The sequence below is a fragment of the Megalobrama amblycephala genome, linkage group LG18 (assembly GCF_018812025.1).
Source record: "Megalobrama amblycephala isolate DHTTF-2021 linkage group LG18, ASM1881202v1, whole genome shotgun sequence".
Taxonomy (NCBI): Eukaryota; Metazoa; Chordata; class Actinopteri; order Cypriniformes; family Xenocyprididae; genus Megalobrama; species Megalobrama amblycephala.
Window position 1 is genome coordinate 22520960 of NC_063061.1, and position 19445 is coordinate 22540404.

General features: G+C 39.8%; 1 protein-coding gene across 4 annotated transcripts in view; it reads left to right on the forward strand.

Moving 5' to 3' along the window:
* rxraa (retinoid X receptor, alpha a) overlaps positions 1 to 19445 on the forward strand; it is a 211571-nt gene that overhangs the window by 111723 nt on the left and 80403 nt on the right. For all 4 annotated transcript variants that reach the window (XM_048167176.1, XM_048167180.1, XM_048167178.1 and 1 more), the window contains one exon: positions 10782 to 10892. In XM_048167176.1, coding sequence (XP_048023133.1) covers positions 10782 to 10892 — 111 coding nt within the window. The remainder of the gene's footprint in view (positions 1 to 10781; positions 10893 to 19445) is intronic.

Genomic DNA, 19445 nt, shown 5'->3' on the forward strand with positions numbered 1-19445 from the left:
ACACAAATACAGTAAAAACAGTAATATTGTAGCATTTTATTTCAATTTCAAATAACTGTTTTTAGGGCTGCACGATTAATCGCATGCTTTTGTCGTGCGTGTCTCGTCAGTAAAGCCGGTTCTGTGATTAGCGGTAAATGTCCATCACCTGCTTTCAAATGGAGCGGCACTTAATATACAGAGCCGTAGTTCGCGGACAAGCTACGCAATATCGCGTTCATAATCGAAAGCGATTCATCTGCGATTATGAACGCGATATTGCGTAGCTTGTCCGCAAACTACGGCTCTGTATATTAAGTGCCGCTCCATTTGAAAGCAGGTAATGGACATTTACCGCTAATCACAGAACCGGCTTTACTGATGAGACACGCATGACAATCTCGTGCAATTAATCGTGCAGCCCTAACTGTTTACTAATGTAATATATTTTAAAATTTAATTTATTCCTGTGATGGCAAAGCTGAATTTTCAGCATCGTTACTCCAGTCTTCAGTGTCACATGATCATTAAGAAATCATTTTAATATGCTGATTTCGAGCTCAAACTTCCTAATTGTTATCAATGTTGAAAATGCTGCTTATTTGTTTTAAGGATTATTTGATAAATGGAAAGTTCATTTATTTGAAATAAAATACGTTTGTAACATTTAAACATGTTTCCTATTGACCAAGTGTCTGTTTGCTAGGTTAATTTTGTTTAACACTGCAGAATACCACATAGATAGCGATGGGGTTAATGTTTTGTCTAATGATGCAGCATGCAGCAAGCTAAGCCCATTTAGATGTGTAACAGGAAGTACTTGTAGAGCACAGGTCATCTTTTGCAACCTCCGCTCACTCCTCCAAATTCTTGCTGTTTTTCATCGTCTGTTCATTTGGAATCAAATTATGGTCAGTTTCGGCATGTAAATATCAAAATAAATACTGTTTTATGAGTATCTCTCTCTCTCTCTTTCATCCAGATCAGACTCCCGTCATGTGTTCAGTAACAGTACAGATGTGAGCCAGGCGTCAGGATTTTAAACGCTTCCTTGTCTCGGCTCTCATCAAAGAAAGCTCTCTCTTCAGTCCAATCACACAAATTTGATTATGCTGTTTGCCCAAGGAACTTTTCGAAACGCTGGGCCGAAAGTGAGGCCCTTGTTTTCAGCATGTGCCCTGCAGCAGGCCTGGCCTGCCATACAGAAGCCATCTTTGACATTTCCCCCTTAACCTCATTACCACTGCTGCCTCCTTCCTTCCTGGCCCCTCCTTTTTCTTTCTGTGTCTTCTTTTTGCTTTCTATCTTTCTCTCTTAAAGGGTTAGTTCACCCAAATATGAAAAGTCTATCATTAATTTCACACCATCATGTCGTTCCACACCCACAAGACCTTCATTTATCTTTGGAACACAAATTAAGATATTTTTGATGAAATCTGAGAGCTTTCTGACCTCAGATAGACTGCAACGCAATTACCACTTTCAAGGCCCAGAAAAGTAGTAAAGACATTGTTAAAATAGTCAACGTGACTACAGTGGATCAACCTTAATGTTATGAAGTGACGAGAATACTTTTTGTGTGCAAAAAACAAACTTAAATAATTTTATTCAACAATTTCCTCTCTTACCTGTCAGTCTCCTACGCTGTTAACATAGTAAACACAGTGCAGTGCTTCCAGGTTCTATGTCAGAATGCCGACTCTGTATTGCTCCTGCGTAAGCATCACATGCATGCGTTGTGATGCTCGCGTGAAAAGCATCGGTCAATACTGAGCCGGCGTTCTAACATATCATATATGTTCAGGTGTTCAAGACCACAGTTGCATATTGTTTCTCAATGTAAAATATGTCTTAAATATTTATAGTATATTCATAGATAAATTTAAAATAGAATTATTGGTCATAACACGATAACAATGCAAATATACATAAGCCAAATACACAGTTTGACAACATCATGATAAATAACAGTCAGAAGCAGCATGTCTGACTGTGGTCTTAAGAGAGTCTGCTAAGTCCGTGCCATGTTCAGAATGAACATTCAATGTGAGACTGAGAGTAGCATCTGCGGTCACAACTGTTAGTGGCACAACCCTTTCACACCTACACAGAACCACACTTAAACACACAGTTTGTCATCTTGAGAATAAGAAGGTGCAGGCACCGAGAAAATGCATCATTTCAGTCAACTGAAGATATCCACTAGTGTTAAGCCCTTTTTTGAAGACTCTTTTTGTCAGGTTGTGGACCTGAAACTGGAAAGTGGTTGGAATTGAGATATGCAAAACTAGGTTTTAAAAATTGCTTAGCTGGTGGGTTACCTGAATGACTAGTTGAGTAAGGAAACAAAGCTCAGTTGACAATGGGAAGGCAGGGAGACTTACACACTGTAGGTTGATGAATTCATTTATCCATGTTTTAATATGCCTCTGGTCATGGAGATTTTTAGATGGATGCCGAGGCTTTTTAGGTCAAGTAGAATCTGCGATCTCTGACCATATTTGTTTGCTGGCTTCCATGGCTGTGTTTTGCTCCAACTGGCAACCCAGGGTGTCAAAATACTATTGGGTAAATTGGCAGTGGGCGGGATCACACACACCAAAACAAAAACGGACATTCTAAAACGGAACACACATTTCAAAATAAAATAACTGGCTTTAGCATTGTTTTTCAGAGAAGTGAGTATGTGCACTTAGGATGTTTCTTAAATATCTGCTAACATATTACTGTATTTTTATGCTTTTTTTTTATGCCACCGTCTTGATTAATTAGACTAATTGTTTTCTGATGGCTACTTGACCATTGTGATTGATTCTGTGTCAAATGTGTTTGCTGCTTAATATATTTCAGGGTGATAAACACAGCTGTTCTCTAGAGCAATGTGGCTTAGTAAGCCATCTAAAAAGGCTGGTACAGGAAGGTTGTGGTTATGGGTTCATGGGCAGTTAGGGTGGCAGGGGGTGGATGTGGTATTTAGTTTAAAGCAGCAAGCACCTGATGATATCAGCGTAGTGGGGTCTGAGACTGGCCTTTGACTTGACACTTAAAACCACTGTGCTCAGCATGGGGCCAGCAGGCAGACCTGGTGTCAGTCTGTGTGACCTGTCCCTTTTTTTTTTTTTTTGATTGTTCAAGGCAGAACACCTGTGGTCTCAGCAGTGGCCTTGTAAAGGCTGGAATTTCAGAGCAAGGTAGGGTTACGCCCCCCGTCGGGACCATCACTGTTGAAGCGAGGGCGAGAAAGACACAGAATGTGTTAAATCTTCACGTAAAACATAAAGCTTTTCAAGTCCTCCCTGTTTTTTTTATGTCTCTCACTTTTATCTTGACCTCTGGACAGTGTCCTCCTTTCCAGTCCTACTGAAAACCTGGTTTCGCTGACTAAACGTGAAGTCAAAATGCGTTACAGGCCTGCGACGTCATATAGGTTATTTCCAAAGAGAGGGGCGAGAGAACAAAGGCTTGATGGAAAGGTGCAGGGGGAAGGTTTCCAGTCGAAATGGACAGTTTGCTGAGCAAAAGGTTTGACATTTCCTTCATGCTGATTAGCATCCAAGACATGTGCTCTCCAATGAAAGAGCGATTGTGCCCATGCGTCATTGATTTCCAGAGTAGCTTTTGGGGTTTAACCAGGAGACCCAACAAAGTCAGGCTGTCATTCTTGATGGGCTTTGATTAAAGCACCGTGGAGGTTGCGTCCGTCCGATCTAGCATAACTGTCAGTTCGGTAATTGAATCTAATGAGAGGCTTCTCTGCCTGATTATTTCTGTAAGTGGAAAGCAAACATCTGAAGTTCATTTTTGGACACCACAGTGGAATACACTCGTAGGCCATGAGAGAACAGGGGAACCGCGTTTGGTACGTGTATCCACAGAGAGATTGTGCTTTGAAAGGGTTATTGGTTCATCAGTTCAGGGGTTGTTTAAAAATCCTCTGCGTCCTTCGCGTTAGATTGAAAATGCGCTCCTCTGAATGCTTCCACATTCAAGGATGAGGCAATCTGCTTAACGTCAGTAGCTGCTAATACAGAGAAGACGACACAATAGGCTTTTCAAGGACGTGAGGAATGCACTACGCCCATGCTTCTCTGAGCTCTCAAGGCTGTTTATTGGGCCCAGGAAAAAAGGACCCTGCAAAGTGTGTTTACAAAATTTGAGTCAGTAATCAGATGGGCACGAATATAGTATTGCACATGAATCTTCATGATCTAAACCTTTTTTCCAACTCAGTACTCTGACAAAAGCAGCCCTGAACCACTGAAATTAAAGGTGAAGTTTGTAATTTCTGCATCACAAATCTGAATTGCAAAAAAAATGACACATCAGTAATGATCAGACACAAGATTTTTGAATATTGAACGTGTATGTGTGTATATATTAGGGGTGCAGTGGTTCAAATTACTCGCGGTTCGGTTTTTTATCACGGTTCTAGGGTTTCGGTGCGGTTCGGTATGTGCTATGTTCAGGGAAAAAGGACTACTGTCAAATAAAAATAAAGAAAATAAAAACAAATAATCAAACTACAAGCAATAGCACAAATAAATAGAGCAGAGCAAAGATGCAAATAAAATAAGCAGTGCTTTTCAGATATCTAAAGATTTCAGGTACAGAAATTGAATTAAGTAGCTAATCAAATGTAAAACAAAATTGCATAATCTTCACTGTATAAATTAAATAAAGATTAATCATTCATTATTATTAAAGTTACAAAAGCTATTCAGTCAAGAGCACTGAGTGATTTCCTTGTCTTTTGTTGTTCGATTAACATTAAAGGTGCGAAAGAGGATGTTTTGTTTTATACATTTTTGCAAAATTACTTGAAACTGTCTTTACTAACTGATAAAAGAATATTTATTAGGTGCACTGAAAGTAATAATATTAATATACATCATCTGTGCACGAGGTAGGGCCTTAAAAACATCAGCCAATCGTTTACGCGATCATCGCGTAAACGATTGGCCCTCTGGCTTGTCAATCACTGCCATGACGTTCCTTGTGAGAGACGTGCGTGGCTGCGCGCTCCAGTAACTTTCCACACTCTACAGGCGCCGCATGCAATGTTTTTGTCAGGAGACAGGAGTAACAACTGCAGATTATGAGTTACCTGCGGTGAGTCCGACATAATGAATCCACTAACACGACACAGCGAATGCCGGTGGTAAACACGTGCACGAGTTTTGGGAGGCGTTCCTTTAAAATGAGCTGTGAAGGAGGGGGGTTGTTCTTACGCATGCGCTCATTTCAAAAACTCAGTAACAGTCTTTGGATTCTCAGTCGATGAAAAAAATCCTCTCTATCACCTTTTAAAAACATACAGACAGCAGGAATATTAGGCTGCTGTCACTTTAAGATATAATGTACACTGATACTGCACACATTCTTTCTCGAGTGTTTAAGTTCACTTAAGAAATAACCTACTATATTTGCTCAGAAACTCGTCAAGATGGGCATGCTGACATAATTTTTGTGTGAATTTGTCCGTTCACGCGCAAGACTTGAAAGAGAACTCAGTATTTGCAAGCTGTACACTCGCTTCCGTGTGTGTGCTTCGGATGAGTGCACAAATCTTCTCACAGCGCGCATTTGAGTTCTCTTTTGCATCTTGTGCTCAAGTGTGTAAATTGGCAAGGCTCAAATGAGTTTAGTTTAAAATCGCTGTTCAGGTCTCACCTGCACTCACACGCTATCAACACCTAAATGACATGCATTGAACAAAGTTTAGGGGAAGCCACTCTAGCCAGAATGCGTATCCATTGACAGAAACATATATTAGCCTAACTCTCTGTCTGTTTTATTTATTTTCAACAACCCATATTATAGATGCGTGTGCATCGTTAGATATGACATAAGCCATGCAAATGCATGCTGAACCGTGTGTGGAGAAAGGTACGGTTCAGCTTTTTTTTTACCGAGAACCATTACACCCTTGGTGTATTCAATATTCAAAAATCGTACAATTATTTAGAATAATACGTACCTGAAAGAAATCCTTCTAGATGAGAAAAAATAAATAAATACTAATATAATATCATATAATAAATATATTAAAATAAACACATAATAAATACATTATAATATTATATTTATAAATGATATCATTATATGTTTATTTATTTATTTATGAAAATTCCCATCTTATATGTGGCCTTTTTTACACCCTGTTGTCCTTGTGGTCTAACAAAGTCAGAATTTTCATATGCAGGTTTTTTTTTTGTTTTTTGTTTTTTGACTAAGACAGTTTCAAAGGGAGATTAAAAGCAGGATTCAACCTTCATGTCCTTCAAGAGCACAACACCAAAGAGCATGTGCGTTCAGCCCTAGGCCATGACTTTAAACATCTTTAATATTCCTCTACCAATACTTGATCTATCAGATAAAGCCATCCCAAGCTGCTGATGGCTGTGTTAGTTTCATGTCTCTCGTATCACTCTGCCATCTTTCTTCTCGTATAATAAACTAACTTCAGCTCCTCCTCCAGAGTCCTAATCACCCTGCCGACATTTATTTTGTGATGATGTACAGTCAGCCCATCATTATTACGTACTTATATGACACTGTGTTTTAGGATTATATTTCATGATGTGAAAAATGATTAATTAAGGTCTATTTTTATAAGCACAATATTCATGGGAGCTACGTCTTCCACTTGTATATTTACTTTGCAGATTGGCTACTGATTCAGGATACTGAATCAGAAGAGAGAGATTAAACATGACTAATCAGGGATTTGCGCCAAGTCATAAAGCTCGAGTCCAGAGGAACTGTTAGAAGACAGATTACTTGATCTTAATATTCATCAAGACTGTTTAAGATACAATCACATGTTCACACAGTGGGATGTTTACACACATCTCTGATTAAAACCCATAAATAAAAGTCAGACGGCTAGAATAGCCTGTCCGTTGGTGGGTTTTAATTCTGAAATTAAACTGAGTGCTTTATTATTATGGGAAATATGATTTTAATTGGATCTATTATGAAACCATAAACGACTGAGCATGTCTGGCAAAATTTGAGCATATCTGAAGCATTTCAAAGAGTGTTTGTTTTCATTAGATCCTTTTCTTTGGGACTGTGATTGAGAACTTCCTTTTCCCTTCTCCTTTTTTTTCCTTTTTTTTGTGTTGGTTCCTGTCCTTCTGCATTACCCGTGTTTTTGGAAAAGCAGAGGTTGACTGGGAGCCTTAGCTCATGTGTTAAAGCGGTAATTTTCAGTGACATCGCTCAGAGCAAGCGGGGATGTGTCATTGTCCGCCCTTCACTGGTTACACAATACGGAATCTGTTGGGCTGAAATGAAGGTGATTCACTCCGTCGGGCTTTTAGGCAAGAGCTAATGGGCCCCACTGACCAGTCGAGCCAGGAAATGAGGGATACGCCACAGGGAAATGTGTCCCCAATGGCATAAATTCATTTTGATGACCGTCACTGATTACTGTCTATTTATTTCAGCCATGTTCAAGCCTTGTATTACATGCTTAATTTGGTTTACGCTGGATTTGTCTGATTTTTTTTTTTTTTTTTTTTTTTTTTGTTTGCTGGATGAAGTGTGTCCTAGAAAGCAGAAGTGTGAGACCTTAATACCTTTCCTTTTTTGCTGTCCTTTTCATTGCCTCTACCAGACTTTTACTGTGTTAATGAATGGGCTTCCACTTTAATCTGTGCAAATTCTCCAATAAACAATGACTAATCACCTGATTTATAATAAGACTTGTGCTCATACGTAGCATAACAGTTTCCTATAATCTCTTGTGGTTTTCACATGACGCTGATTGTTCATTAATGCATATTTCAGCTACTCCATTTTTGAAAACCAGCTTATTTGTTTCATTTAGATAGAGCATTAATATTCAGCGCTTTCTTAAAGAGGTAGTTCACCAAAAAAGATAATTCTAAATGATTAACTCCTTTATTGTTTATGCTATTGTTTTTTACTTTACACTTTTCTTCTTCTTTTTCCATTCTGTTCATAGAGAACAAAAATGACCAAAAAGTACTATAAAAGTAGTTCATATGACTCAAGTTACTGATAATAATAGTTACTGATAATCTTCCCCTCCAGTGAACTGTTAACATGAGACTTGCTCCAGATCATTGAGTCAATAAGCTGAAGTCGAGAACCAGATTAGTCTGATTCATGGACAACTAATTTAGTTCTATTTGTGAACCAGATCAGTCTGTCCATTGAAAAGAACTAGCTCAATGTAATGATTAGTTCATGACATTGCACTGGTTCAGATCTTAAGTTCAACTTATTCAATGATCCAGTTGTAATGATTCTTAAGTTAACAAATCACTCAAGGGGAATGTTATCTATTGTATGGCTTCAGAAGATCTAGGAATATAGAGCACAAGGCTATTTATATTTTTATTTATGAGATGGGCAAATGTGGTCACTGTAAATTGTAGTTCTATGGAAAACCACACTATGAAGATTTTTTTAGAAATTGTTCCACTGAAAAGTAACAGCAAAATGGGTTTATAACTACATGAGGGCAGTTTTCATTTTTGGCAAAGTAATCGTTACATAGTTTGATTGTTTCTGTCCCTTTTCCTGTCTTTGTCCAGCTCTTTTCAGTTATTTTTTTTATTTTTTTTACTTAAAAACAGGCTCAATAATATCTGTAGTACCTTGCATTGGTATCATCTTTAAGGTTCCTTGTCCCTCTCTGACAATTCCACTTTTTTGTCATTTTAATCAAACAGCTGCAGCAGTACGTCCGTTTCCTGTCTCTACCCCACCCCCCACCCCCCCTTTCACCAGAGCATCAGCATCCCAGCCAGCTTATCATGGGGAACTAATTCAATATCCCTGTGCCTGATTTAAATGTCATTGGCTGAGCTCATCTGGAATGACATGTTTTTCATGGTGGAAGTAAAGGCGCTTTATTGAGCAGGGACCAGAGTGGGGGGATGCAGCTGCCCTTCGCTCTTCAAGTTCTTTCCGATCCGAAAGGTCTACGAGCTTTTTAAGATCATTCGGTGCACATTCAGCGCAAGCTCGCTCATCCTATCTCTCATTGGCTCTGTGAGTCATCACGCATCCTTAGCTGACTTGCGAAAGTAGACAACAGCAAAAGTTATATTCTCAAATGTCAGTCTATCTGCTAGCATAGAGTTTTTTTATTTTGCTCTCTCAATTTTGTGATTGGTTTTAATACTAATACAAATATCATATTGGATTTTTTTTTTTTTTTTTGCAGGTTGTTCATTTTTGACACTTTTCCACTGCATGGTACCGTTCGGTACGGCTCACTTTTGGGGGGTTTTCCACTGTGTAGAGTACCTGGTACTTTTTTTAGTACCACCTCGGTTGAGGTTTCAAGCAAGCTGTACCGATACTAAAATTTGACATGTAAACACTGCAGATCACTGATTGGTCAGAGAGATTGTCACTACCAGCATCACTGTATTTGCGACACGAGACACCAAACTTGCTAGATTTAAATAGTAACAGCCACCACAGTTTTATTTGTTCACACAACGACTGTCACATGCAACTTGAAAAAAGAAATGGCTGTATCATGGTCCGTAGACAAGGTGGCGGCGCAACTATAACAATCACTCTATAATCCCACCCACTTTGAAGCAGTACTAAACTGAAGTGGAAAAGCAAACCGAGCCAAAGTAGAGCGAGGCGAGTCGAACCGAGTCATACCATGCAATCCTTTTTCAAGGATTTTAATCTCCTTAAAAGTACTTAAGGAGATGGTTCACCTAAAAAAATTATTTTGTCATTTATTCACCTCAACCATTTCTGCAACTGGACAATTGAGTTGGGAGTTGACTCAAGAATACATAATTTTGTATTTTGCATTTTATATTGAAATGTAGGATATTCTTCCGACCTAACTTTTGTGTTCCACAGAAGAAAGTAAGTTATACGTATTTGAGACAAAACTTGAGTATTGTTCATTTGTGGGTGAACCTGTCCCTTTAAGATTAAATATTGATTGACAGCAAACCCCTTGCGGTTGCCGTTCTGTGATCTCTCGCCATGTGGGTGATGATATCAGTTAACCCATTGTACCAGAGAAAAGGTCCCTATGTGTGGAATGGCCCAAAGCCCCTGAGATGCACAGCATGGCATCTTACCCTGACCCCTGCAGGCATGCCTGTATCATCTGGCCTTTTGCCCATACTGAGTCATCCGCCTCCGATCTCACCTCTGCTCCTTTCTTAACTCCCCCCCTGGCATTTTTTTTACCCCCTTGCATCCAGACTCGCATGTCTGGCAGCCTCTGGGGTTGTGGGTTGGAGAACAGGGAAAAACTGGAAATGTGAGAGGTTGACTGGGGCTTACCATGGCACATAGAGGGGCAATATATGAGGCAGGACGAGTCAAAGAAGTTGCTTCTTTAAAAGATCAATTTCAAATATAAAGGGCGAATAAACATGTGCTCTGACAAATCTGTCAGTCTGATTTTGAAGTGGGCAATCAGAAGTCTGTCTTTTTCAGTAGAGAGGGACAGCATGACCAACATGATTGTAGTCTATTGTAATACACTATTGTGAATGCTATGCTTTAGTTATTCATGTTCCATTAAGTTATGAAAAGAGCATATTCTCAAGTTGACTTCCATTCTGACTAGCAAGTAACTTAATTCATGCCATTTTATGGAGATAAAAGGTTATTTATTAATATTACGTTAATCTTGTGGTTCTGTTTAAATTCATAGGTATTGGATGTGTGATAATTGTTTTTTCTCAGTGATTATTTGACATTACAATTATGTTGACGAAATAGTTCCATCATTATGAATTCCACGTAGTAAAGTTAAATCTCATGTGTTTCTCCCATAGGGTTCCTGAAGCCCCAGTGCTCGTTACCACCGCCGCCTCAGAGAGGACGAGCAGAAGCATGTACGTGTTTCAGCGGAATGTGTGCTCTTCATCAGCGCAGACTTTCTACAGGTAACGTAATGCGTATTCAGGACTGCATATTCACTTACGTTCTACGCAGGGCGTAAACGTTTAGCAATAATTCAACTTTTGGCAGCTATGTAGCACCACCATAAAATAATTCTGCCTTTTTGTGTGTGTCAACTGTTCCCATGAAACCTCATGGTTCTTACTTTGGAGAACACTCAAGATGCATGCATAAATCAATGCATTGAAGTCATATTTAGAGCCCTAAACGGATTTCCACCGCGCTCAGCTGTAACTCATGCCAAATGTGTCTGGTCTTGTAATGTGTCTGCATCTGCAAGAAACAAGACTCATCTTGCACCACGTGTGTACACATACAAACACACTCTCTAATCTGAAGTAGTGTATGGCCCCCTCCACATCTTTCAGTCCTGCAGTGTGTTATTTACAGTTTGTTATGCTAGGGCTGATGGGCTGATGGACATGTTAGCAAACGGTCTTCTCTTAGTGATCCTTATGGCGTAGAGTTACAGCACATTCCTGACGTGTCCCTGTGGTATGTGGAGAATGATATACTGTTGGCTTGCGTGTAAGCATGTTTTGTTACATGTCTTTTATTGTGGTGTCTTACATACAGTGTAGTAACCTCTAGATCAGTTAATGGCAAATGACTCTTGGACTGATTTATAAAAAAAAGGGTTCACTCCTGAATCAATTAACTTAAGAATCCTGTAGGACAGTGGTTCTCAGTTGGTTTTGTGTCTAGATTTTCCATTGCGCATCAAGTAGTGACTGAAATAGTGCTAAGATTGTTCATCATACAGAATTGAATGCAAATATTAATTAATTTTTACAGTTTTGAATGAGGATGTGACGTGTCTGTATTTTGACTGGGTTCAACTAACTGACAGATGAATTGTTCAGTTTGAATGTCCTTTTGAAGTCAACACCAAAAGATACATAAAATGTTTACTCCTAATGTTGATAAGCCTATTTATTTAGTTATTCTTCAAATGCACAGTTATGTGGTTAACTGGGTTTAATTAGTTGCATTTAGTATCACATTTCTTGCCCCATCATAACAGATTTGCAACCTTTTTTGTGACACCAGATAAGTATGGGAAACACTCCTGTGTATGTATATAAATGAGTTAGTTCTGTGACCCTACACATGTGTCAGGTGCATTGTGGGAGACCTCATCCATATATGCCATTCAAATGGAATATCATTTCGATTCATCTCTTTGATTTTGCTTTCAAAATGGGATTGGTTTTGACAGTCACTTCTTAGACTATTATTATTATTATTATTATGTATTATTTTAAAAAAGCCCCAAAGAGTTCAGCATTTGCTCAGAAGCACAAGTTGAAGGCCCGTTTATCCCTCGCAATACCCATGGGATTGATTGAATGCATGTTTTATACTCTTTCAACCCTGATAGGCATTGCAACCATGTTTCAGTGGCCACTGCAGACAGTCCGCACGCATCATTTACAATAGGGCTGCACTATATATCGCATGAGATTGTCACGCGCATTTCGTCAGTAAAGCCGGTTCCCTGATTACCGCTAAATCGCCATCACCTGCTTTCAAATGGAGCGGCATTTAATAGACAGAACCGTAGATCACTGAAAAGCCACGCAATATCGCGTTCATATCGCAGATGAATCGCCTTCGATAATGAACGCGATATTGCGTGGCTTTTCAGTAATCTACGGCAATCTCATGCGATATATCGTGCAGCCCTAATTTACAACAAAGGGCTACTTTTATAGATGGTATACAGAGAGATTTCCTTGGTTTAGTTGGTTTACTTGGAGCCATTCATGCTCAAGTCGTTCTGTTCGTGAAAAATGTTAAATATTTCCGCAAGCTGGCGTGGTGGTCTTGAGACGCTCCAGAGAGCTTTGGCAACACAAATAGTTTTGCCTATAAAAATGATTTCTCTCTACATATTGTCTTTTCCAGAGCCCATAATAGAGCTTGTGGAGAACAGGTCTTTAAAACCCTGCGTGGTGCTCAGCAGTCTGTTCGCGGTGAAACTGTTACTGTGGAAACCCTGTGGTCTGGTGTGGTGGCTAGCCTAACTGGAGTCGCTCGTTTATAGAAGTAGTAATGGCCATGTTTCTAATTAGGGAATGTGTTTCCGTAAATCTCTTCAGAGCGGGAGGATGTGTTCCAGTCTTAGCTTGTTGCTTGTACCGTGGTGACCAAAATCACACATTAGAGTGAGGAAGATGACATGAGTTTGTTGGCGAATGAAGCAGGCGAAGGAACGTCACCCGGGGAGATCTGAATCCCTGATGTGGTGGCACTTTGGCTTCCAGTGGGTTTTACATCGTTTTACTGTTTTTACAAAACATAGGCCTACCCTTACTGGAAAGAAACCGTGAGAAACACAGCATCCTTATTCAGTTCCAACTTCATTTCAAAGGCACTCGGTTTTTTTATTAATAATTTTTTTTAAGGAAAAGCGCTCGTATGAAGTGCGCAAGAGGGAGCACTTAAAAAACTGCTGCGGAGGGGCCTCACAATGCCGGCCTTGTACTGCGTTCTGGGCTCTTCTTGCTGCAGCGAGTAGAGGAATGGAAAAGATTATCCACAGGAATGTCTGGGGTGCCCTCAAACGCAGCGCTCCGCGTGACCGGCCAATGGGAGAGCTCGACCGAGTGGCGGGCTAATTTTTTCCTGATGAACTCAGCCGCCTGCTTCATAATAGAGTCTGATTGCCAGCGCTGAACTCACATATGGTCCATGTTTGGAGAGCCCCAATGACAGGACCACTTCTGTAGCGGGCAGAGGGAGACGATCGCTGGCTCAGTCTTTTGTTGTTTCATTAGGGTTGGGTAAGGACGAGGGTTTAGTCAGACTCATTTCAGCCCACTTTCTCCTTCAGGTGTGGGCGTTTTTTCTTTAATTATTCGCTTTTTATTGACATCACTTAACTTAAACTCAAGTTACGCCCCAAAGCCAAACCTTATTACTTCTGGCCACACTTAATTTTATTGGTTGAGTCGCGGTGCATCTCTCGGTTTCATAAATTCTCCCAATTAATTTGGAGGCTATTTATTGTCCCGAGTTCTTGGAAACAACTTTTGCAGCCCCATTACGGCAAGTGGCGGTAGAATTAACCACATAAATTACTTGTTTTAGTTGAGGTGGGTGTGCTTTAGCTCAGTGGAACGTCGCCAGCAGCCTACAGAGAGACAAAAAGAAAATGTGGTCAGGCTTCCCGAGACCAAAGCATGTGTTTGTAGACCTTGTGGTCGCACGGGAAGGGGAAGGGGCACTCTGGGGTCGAAAGGTGAGGGAGGTCAAGGAAAGGAGCTTGTTAGCTGCAACATGTTCTGCGCTCCTTGTTTTTTAATTGGCTCTGGTTGGCGTCCACGCACGCCCTAGCCACTTCCTGTTGGCCTGGGGCCGCCAGAAAGGGGCCTGGAAACTCCAACTTGTTGATTATAGAGTCAGGCTCTTTATTCGCTCTGAAATCCATCACTACCCGGCGTACAGGCTATTTTAATGGTCATATTTATTTAAACTGGGCTTCAAAGGTAACCATGTGGAGAAATAACAATTCGGCTGCCATTTTTAACATGCCTTTGTCATATGTACTCATGTTGGTTTATATTCTCACAGTGAGCCTGCAGTCTGTCATTATTTGGGTCGTGGCTGCCAAAAGGGTTTGGGCTAATTGGATTTCGAAGTTCATTTTCATCAGCTATTTGATAAAGACCTGGCAGCGATCCTAAAAACTCCAGCCACCCTCGGTTTCTGCACCATTGAGAACATTCCATACGTCGGGAGTGTAATGAAGAGAAGCAAAACGAAAAGTTTGATCAGAGTGATCTCATCTGGGAGAGACGTTTTACTTTATTCCCTCATCAGCCCAGTGTAAACACTGGAAGCAAAGTGGGAGTCATGCGGCTCGTTGTGATGGATTTTTCCCCGTGACACTGTCAAGCACTTTTGTGCTAATCTGCCAGCTAATTGAAAGCAGCTTGCTTTCATATCCAGTGTTACAATGCCCATGCCTCTTGAAATTAAAATGATGGAGGACACATCTGTGATATTGGTTATAATAGATGTTTTTTGGATCAGAGATGTCAGGCGCTGTGATGTAATAGCAGAAAGTGCAGTGTGTAATGCAGGCCATTGAACAGGCATTTTTGGAGCTATTACCACTGATCTGGAGTGAAGTATCTTTAAATATTTCACTTTCTCTAGCTGAGAGAAGAACCATGATTAATATGAGATTTTTTTTATCTTCATAAAACATATTTATAATGTGTTTCCTTTTCAGGACTTAATTATAAAAAGACCACCCCTTGTGTTAGCATAGATATCATGTTACATGTCTTTTTTTGGCTTAGACCGCCAATACAAATACATAGCCACAGTTTTACCTCAAATGACTGCAGGACAACACACACTGTAGCCTAAAAAAGCTTAGAGCTTAGATATATGGGATGGCCAGTTTTTTTTTTACAGTGACCATCTCTGAAGATGAGCCCAGCTGACATTCTTACAGTTACATGCCAGCCAATCAGAGCCAGAGAGACAGAAAAAGCATGTGTGAAACCAAAGTGTGAGTGGCAAACCTTAGAAAGATGGGGCCAAAACTGGAAGAGGAAGCAAATGAAACCAAGAAAAAAATGGAAAGAGTTACAAACAGAGGAAGTGGAGCTCACATTGGCACAGTGTGACTGCAGCCGCTCGTTGTGTCTGGGTCAGGAAAAAAATTGGAGCAACTAAGCCTTTGATAAATCTTTGAGCTCTTAATCTCTCTGTGCCACCATCGCAGTGAAATCCTATCTCATTGTCACAGCTGACCGAGGGGGTTGGTGGGCGGCAACGCCATGTCTCACTCTGCATCTCACTGCCTTCAGATACGCAGCGTTTCCCTGGCCTTCTGTCTGTTTCGTCATTAAGCTTTAATTTATGGTGATCATGGCTCGAGGTCAACATAAAAAAACAAGTATAGTTAATTTTGATTTCTTTTTTTCCCTATTTTCCCTATCTTATTGTGATTAAATGATGCACATTGCCAAAGAAAAAAAACTCTGAAACTTTCTCAGCTTCTGGAGGAAAAAAAAAACTTTGACTTTGATATGCTACCTGACTAAAATACTGAATCAATACCATGGCGAAAAATAAATAAATAAAACTAAAACAGTAAAAGTGATTGGATAATATGATGAAACTTGACAAGCGTGTTCCTGCCCTGCTGTTTGACCATTCCCTTCCCTTTATTTACAATAATAATAATTACATGCCACTGTGTAAACATCCTTACAGAGAAGTTTGCAGTCATGTTAAATCTTATTGTTTTAAATGTAATTGTATAATAACAATATAATTATTTAATTTTATTTTATATTTGTTACTAAAAATAAGCAGAAATGCAATCAAACAATATGACACATTCTATATAAGAAAGATAGAAATGAAATGAGCAGTGCTTTACATATTTCAGTTAGGCTACGTGGGTCTTTTTAATAGTAGTATTCAAGTAAGAAATTAAATAATCTAATGTAAAGAAACACTGCATAGTCTTCACTCTATAAGTTAACTCACTAACTCACTCATTCTTAATAAAAAATCAGTCAAGCATTAGGTAATTTTTCTGTTTGATTATCATTAATCACACAGACAGCAAGCTGGTTTATTAGGCTGCTGTCACTTTAAGACCTGCACGGATCCAATACACTGGAACACATCCGATTTCCTTCTCAATTGTTCACGTTCACTAAAGACATATCCGACTATGTTTACGTGAATACTTGCCAGAATGTGCATTTTGACATATTTGTGCCCATTCAAGGGCAATAATCTGTGAAAGAGACCTGAAGCCAGGATCGCATGCTGATGCGGATCATCCTTAAATGCAGCTTTCTGTGCATGCGCTTCAGGCGCTGATATTTATTCCCTGCACAAAGTTGGAAGCAGAGCTCTGCACAAATATCCTTACTCCTGCTGTCATACATTGAGGCAAATTAAGACATATGGCTCTTATTAGAATGTTGTCATTCTTAAAGTACCGGTAAACTTTTGTATCATGCCATTTTTAGTAGCAGGGTATCACGATACCTTTCTAGTAACGGTATATCGTGCAACGCTGATATTCTTGAAAAACTGTATGAATTTTTATTTTAGCCTTGTTGCTTTTCTCTCTCTAAGTTTAGATATGTTTACAGTGCAACTGACTGCTGGAAATGGACTGAGATGACACAGTCTTTCCAACCGCAGTAAAATAATACAAATAGGCTGTATTATTTGTTTGCACCAAGCATTGTTTTAGGATCACACTTAGGGTGACATATAAAAACAATTGCGAATTTGATATATTGTGGCGTCAGAACCTTTTTTTTTCTCTATTTTTGCGTTCAGCTTGCGCAACAATATATTCTTGCATATTTTGAGTCTTACAACAGTAAGGCATTCACTTCCAAAGGAACTGGCCAATCTGAGTGATTTATTTATTGATCCTGTTTTCTTTTCCCCCGGATGAGTGTGTGCGGCTGTCCGCACATAAATTACAGTAGTTATGCCCAGAGCTTCTCACTTATCTGTGACTGAAAAATACAGACTCTTTAGAACGCAGCACACTGGCTGTTTGTGTGTGATTTGCTTGTTTATGTGTGCATGTGTTTATGGAAGACGAGCTCCAAGTGTTGTTTGGATGGACGCCTCCACTGAAGTCATCTGATTCCAATATGCATAAGATCCGTCCTGCCAGGGACAACAGGATGCTCTGGATCAGACACACATAGGTTCACTGTGCATGCTGATTTTACAAACATGAAGTACTGACGTACTTTAGCAGTGATCTTTCATGCTCCTTTGGGATGGATGGGGAAAAATTCAAAGGTCTTTGGGAATCATATGCAGAACTTGTTTGGATTGGGCCAATTATGCACATAATATGTGACCCTCTTCATAATTTTGACTCAGACACATTTCTAATTTGAATCTAAAAATTGTAAACAGTTTTCAGAGATCTTATTGACAGGATATTCATTAAAACATACACTACTTTTCCACAGTTTGGGGTCAGTAAGATTTTTTTTCATGTTTTTGAGTCTCTTATGCTTACCATATCTCACTTATGATTTTGTGGGGGGGTTTGGATGAAAAGAAGCTGACCCCAAACTAAACAAATGTACTATATTTGTATTTTCTATGTATATTTTAATGTACATCTCTTATGTGTTTAAACAACTCAATTGTTTCGCTTACATCAAATGATTCATTGCTACCACTCACAGACGCTATGTTTCATGTTTCGCCATATGTCTGCAGATCGTCTGTTTGTTAACTGGACCGTGCCTTAGGCTTAGCAGTTGTCAAAGCTCAGGTGTCCTTTGGATAGCGCATGGTCAGTTAGCTCTATCCACAAAGGCACAAGGAAGCCGATTTCCCTTAGGGCCCACTAAGAGCTTGGGAGGGCATGGGGGCTCACAGGGGAGGTCATGGATGGGGTTCTGTCGGTATTTTGACACTAAAATGATTAGACACACTTGGCATTATACCCAACGCTGAGGGGCGGGGGGTGGTGGGCCAACTGGAGCAATTGTTTGCTCCGAATGCCACCAGAGCTGATCTCATGAAGGCCAAGATCAATGTTCAGACACCTGCCATCTTTTCCAACTTTTAATACAGGTTAAAGAGGGCAGGAGGTCACGAACGAAAGGAGATTGTGACCTTACAATGCCATACAGTTAGCAATATAGCCAGCTGAGTGTGCTAATTTGCTGCAACACATGCTGGAATACAGTCAGAATGGGACAAAGGTGTTACTTGTTGCCCATGTTTGCACTGGAAGTGAATGTTTGGTACTTATACAGCTAATGGAAATGTCATGTTTTGGTGCGCTGCTGTTCAGGGACACACAGCCGTGACTTAAACAAATGTTTCCAATGACTTTAGTTTCAGTTATCAGGTAGACGGATAGATATTTCCGACAGATTCAAAAGTGTCCTCTGTGTAAAGTTTCATTTTTGGTGAAATTGTAAAATTGTACCCTCTTTTATTTTTTATTTTTTTAACCCCATCCATTCATTCTCTGGATTCGGCAGCACTCGGGGCTGTTCCAGAGGAATTCTTGCAGAAAGCTGACCTTTTAACACACACACACACACACACACACACACACACACACACACACACTCTCCCGGTTTAGTTGATGCTGCTGTGCGGATGGGAGAAAGAGAGCAGAGCATGTGTGACCGAGCGAAACAAATGCCACAGGGGCATCATGTCCACAAGTCCATTACAGCCTGTGACATTGAGCTAATTGACTGATGTGACCATGTAATAACGAATATATAAAACTAAAAATCAAATGAAATGCCATCAGGAATGACAAAGAGGAATTTTACAGTTGGTGTGAGGGAAAGGGTAAACTCGCTCTAGACTATATTATTGAACCTGTTGTAGTGGTCGAGTAGTTTATTAAATTTAGTATTTAAACTTTAATCTTTAAAATCCATGGAGGTTGTGGATAGAAAGTCTGAAAAAGTTTATGTCAGAATTTTTTGTTTCTCAGAACTGAATTTTTTTTTTTTAATGTGTTCCAGACATATTTGTTGTAGTCATGA